Genomic DNA, 2,500 nt, shown 5'->3' on the forward strand with positions numbered 1-2,500 from the left:
TGACAGGACCTGTCATGATAGCTGTTTATTACAGAACCCACGGGCAAGCTTTCCTGAACATGGGCTCTGCTGAGACAGCCAGACATCACTTATGTCAACACACACGCACACACATAGATCATACTGTGCCCATGCACCGAACACACACACCAAACACACACACAGCCCAGCATTCCCCACACAAAGAAATCCAGATACATCCCTTCCGTAATATTGCCGCAGTTCCATATTCTGCCATGTCATCTTTTTCTGTCTTTCTTCTGCTTTTGGAATGGCTCTACACTGTTTTTTCCCCATTCAGTGAAGTGCCAATACACACCAAATGTCCACACATACACACACACACACACAGCAACACAAGCAAACCTCAGAAACTGTCCATTCACTGGGCCTCTAATGTAAGCACCTGGAGTTTTAGAGGGGAATTTGGCTATGCAGCAGAAGCTCTCTTTGACTGGTCTGTGCCTGGCGAGAGATCACACTGACACAAACACATCCTCTACATACACACACGCACACACACACATACACACACATACATATACACACCCACACATTCTTCAGCTATTCCAGGTATAGATCCAGATTGAAGGCAGTGCTGTCATCACATTCAGACAATTTAGCTAAACTCAAACGTCTCTTTTCATCAAAAGGAAAACAAGACACCTTCCGCTGATTGGCTTAGAGTTAATTGCATCACATCCTGTGATGTGGGCAAGCTTGGGGTAATTGTGTCCTGGTAGGGGAGTGAGGCATGCTGGGTAAATCTCTATGGTAAGGTGTGTGGCGGGTGGAGGCGGGGCTGGTGACGGCTTGCTGCTAGGATCACGGTGGGTGTCGCTAATTCAATACCCCATGCATCATCACCCAGAGTTATGCTAATTAACTGACGTTCTGTCGCCCTTATGACAATCCGACCCCTCCCTTTCGCCTCCTCCCTCGCCTGTTCAATCCCTCTCTAATCCCCCCATCTCCCTCTCTCCCGTCAGGAGGAGTGGGAGAGCCAGAAGGGTCAGAGAGGGAGAGCGAGCACGTAGCGTCACCGGTCCCACAGAATGACAGCATCTCATTAGATCTTAGTGTCACTTACACAACTCATTTCCCCCCTTAATATACCTGACCAATTCACTGGAACGGTTTAACAGAACAAAACCATGTTGTTCCACAGAATGGAGGCAATGTTTGGAGCCAACGATTTAAATATCAGACGTGGGACAGAAGACAAGACATGTGAGAACATGGACTAATAGGACACGTAGTTTGAGAAGGCAGCTTACCCCATGCAAAGGATATGATAGCCAGCCCCAGTCTCCTGATATGGAAGATGTGTCCAGAAGGTTCACTGCAAAACAAAAACAACAAAGTGATTATATTGGCAATGACGCAATATTGATGTGTGTGTGTGTCATTTGTTCCTGTGGTCTTGTTAACAGGGATACCTGATACAGTTTCTGTGTCACACACAGGCACACACGCAGACCCACGCGCACACACCTGTGTGACAGGGGTGACAGATGAGGCTGGACGGTCGTCACAGCAACCAAGCCCAGTGTCACGGCAGGTGATGTCACCTTGACCCAGTTTACCCTCTGAGCCACCGCTCAGCTCTCTGAACACAAGAGGAGGAGGAGGAGGAGGAGGAGAGGAGGAGGACAAAGAGAGGAGGAGGAAGAGGGGAGGAATATAGACTGAGGAGGAGGAGGGGAGGAAGAGAGGAATATAGAGACCAAGAAGGAAGTGAAGGTGAAAAAGAGGGGGGGGGGGGGGGGGTGTAGAGACAAGCAGCTAAAGAGACTGGCAAGAAGAGAGGAGACGTGGGACTGCTTTGTCCTCTGTTTCAGTGTTTGTATATTTACATATTTGTTTTCCAGGTGTGAAGCATTATGGGGTCTGTAATTGGAAACAGCCAGTCAGAAAGCTCTGCCGACAGTCAAGGGCATGGTGTGCGATTGGTTGTCGATCAAACCAATGCACAACACCACCCATCAGGCTCTGGGAGGGAGCCACAGGGAAGAACAAGCTATAAGGAACCCTAAGTAAGCAATCCTGAGAGCCTATTCCTTCCTCTGACCGAAGTGTGTGTGCTCCCTGCCTTCTGATCTCACACACTCAAACAGAGGAATGGAGACCTGTCCCCAGGGTTTGCTGTCAGCTGATACACACATTAAAATGAGCTTATCAAGCCTCTTCACACCTCCATCCCTCCCTCTCTCGTTCAGTCTCCCTTCTTCTCTCCGTTGCCCTTCCTCACATATCTTTTTTTTCATCGTTCATTTTTCCATTTGCCTCCTGAATAAAACTCATATTCTACCTTGCTCTCCGTCTCTCCGTCCCTCTCCCTCCCTCCCTCCCTCCCTCCCCCTCCCTCCCTCCCTCCCTCCCTCTCGCACGTGATGTAATTAGCTGGCGTGAAGATGGTCCTAATTTGGGCGTGTGGGCGCTGAGGAGGGCAGTGGGTCAGAACACAGAGACAGATGGCACCGCCACCTTCCCCTTCGTG

The 2,500-nt window shown here is 49.6% G+C and overlaps 1 protein-coding gene across 1 annotated transcript in view; it reads right to left on the reverse strand.

Annotated features, from left to right (window-relative positions):
* The window catches only part of epha8 (eph receptor A8), a 36,247-nt gene that overhangs the window by 22,768 nt on the left and 10,979 nt on the right, over positions 1-2,500 (reverse strand). Inside the window, exon 2 of the mRNA XM_047026442.1 lies at positions 1,278-1,342. Coding sequence (XP_046882398.1) covers positions 1,278-1,342 — 65 coding nt within the window. The remainder of the gene's footprint in view (positions 1-1,277; positions 1,343-2,500) is intronic.

Source organism: Hypomesus transpacificus, chromosome 9 (assembly GCF_021917145.1).
Source record: "Hypomesus transpacificus isolate Combined female chromosome 9, fHypTra1, whole genome shotgun sequence".
Lineage (NCBI taxonomy): Eukaryota > Metazoa > Chordata > Actinopteri > Osmeriformes > Osmeridae > Hypomesus > Hypomesus transpacificus.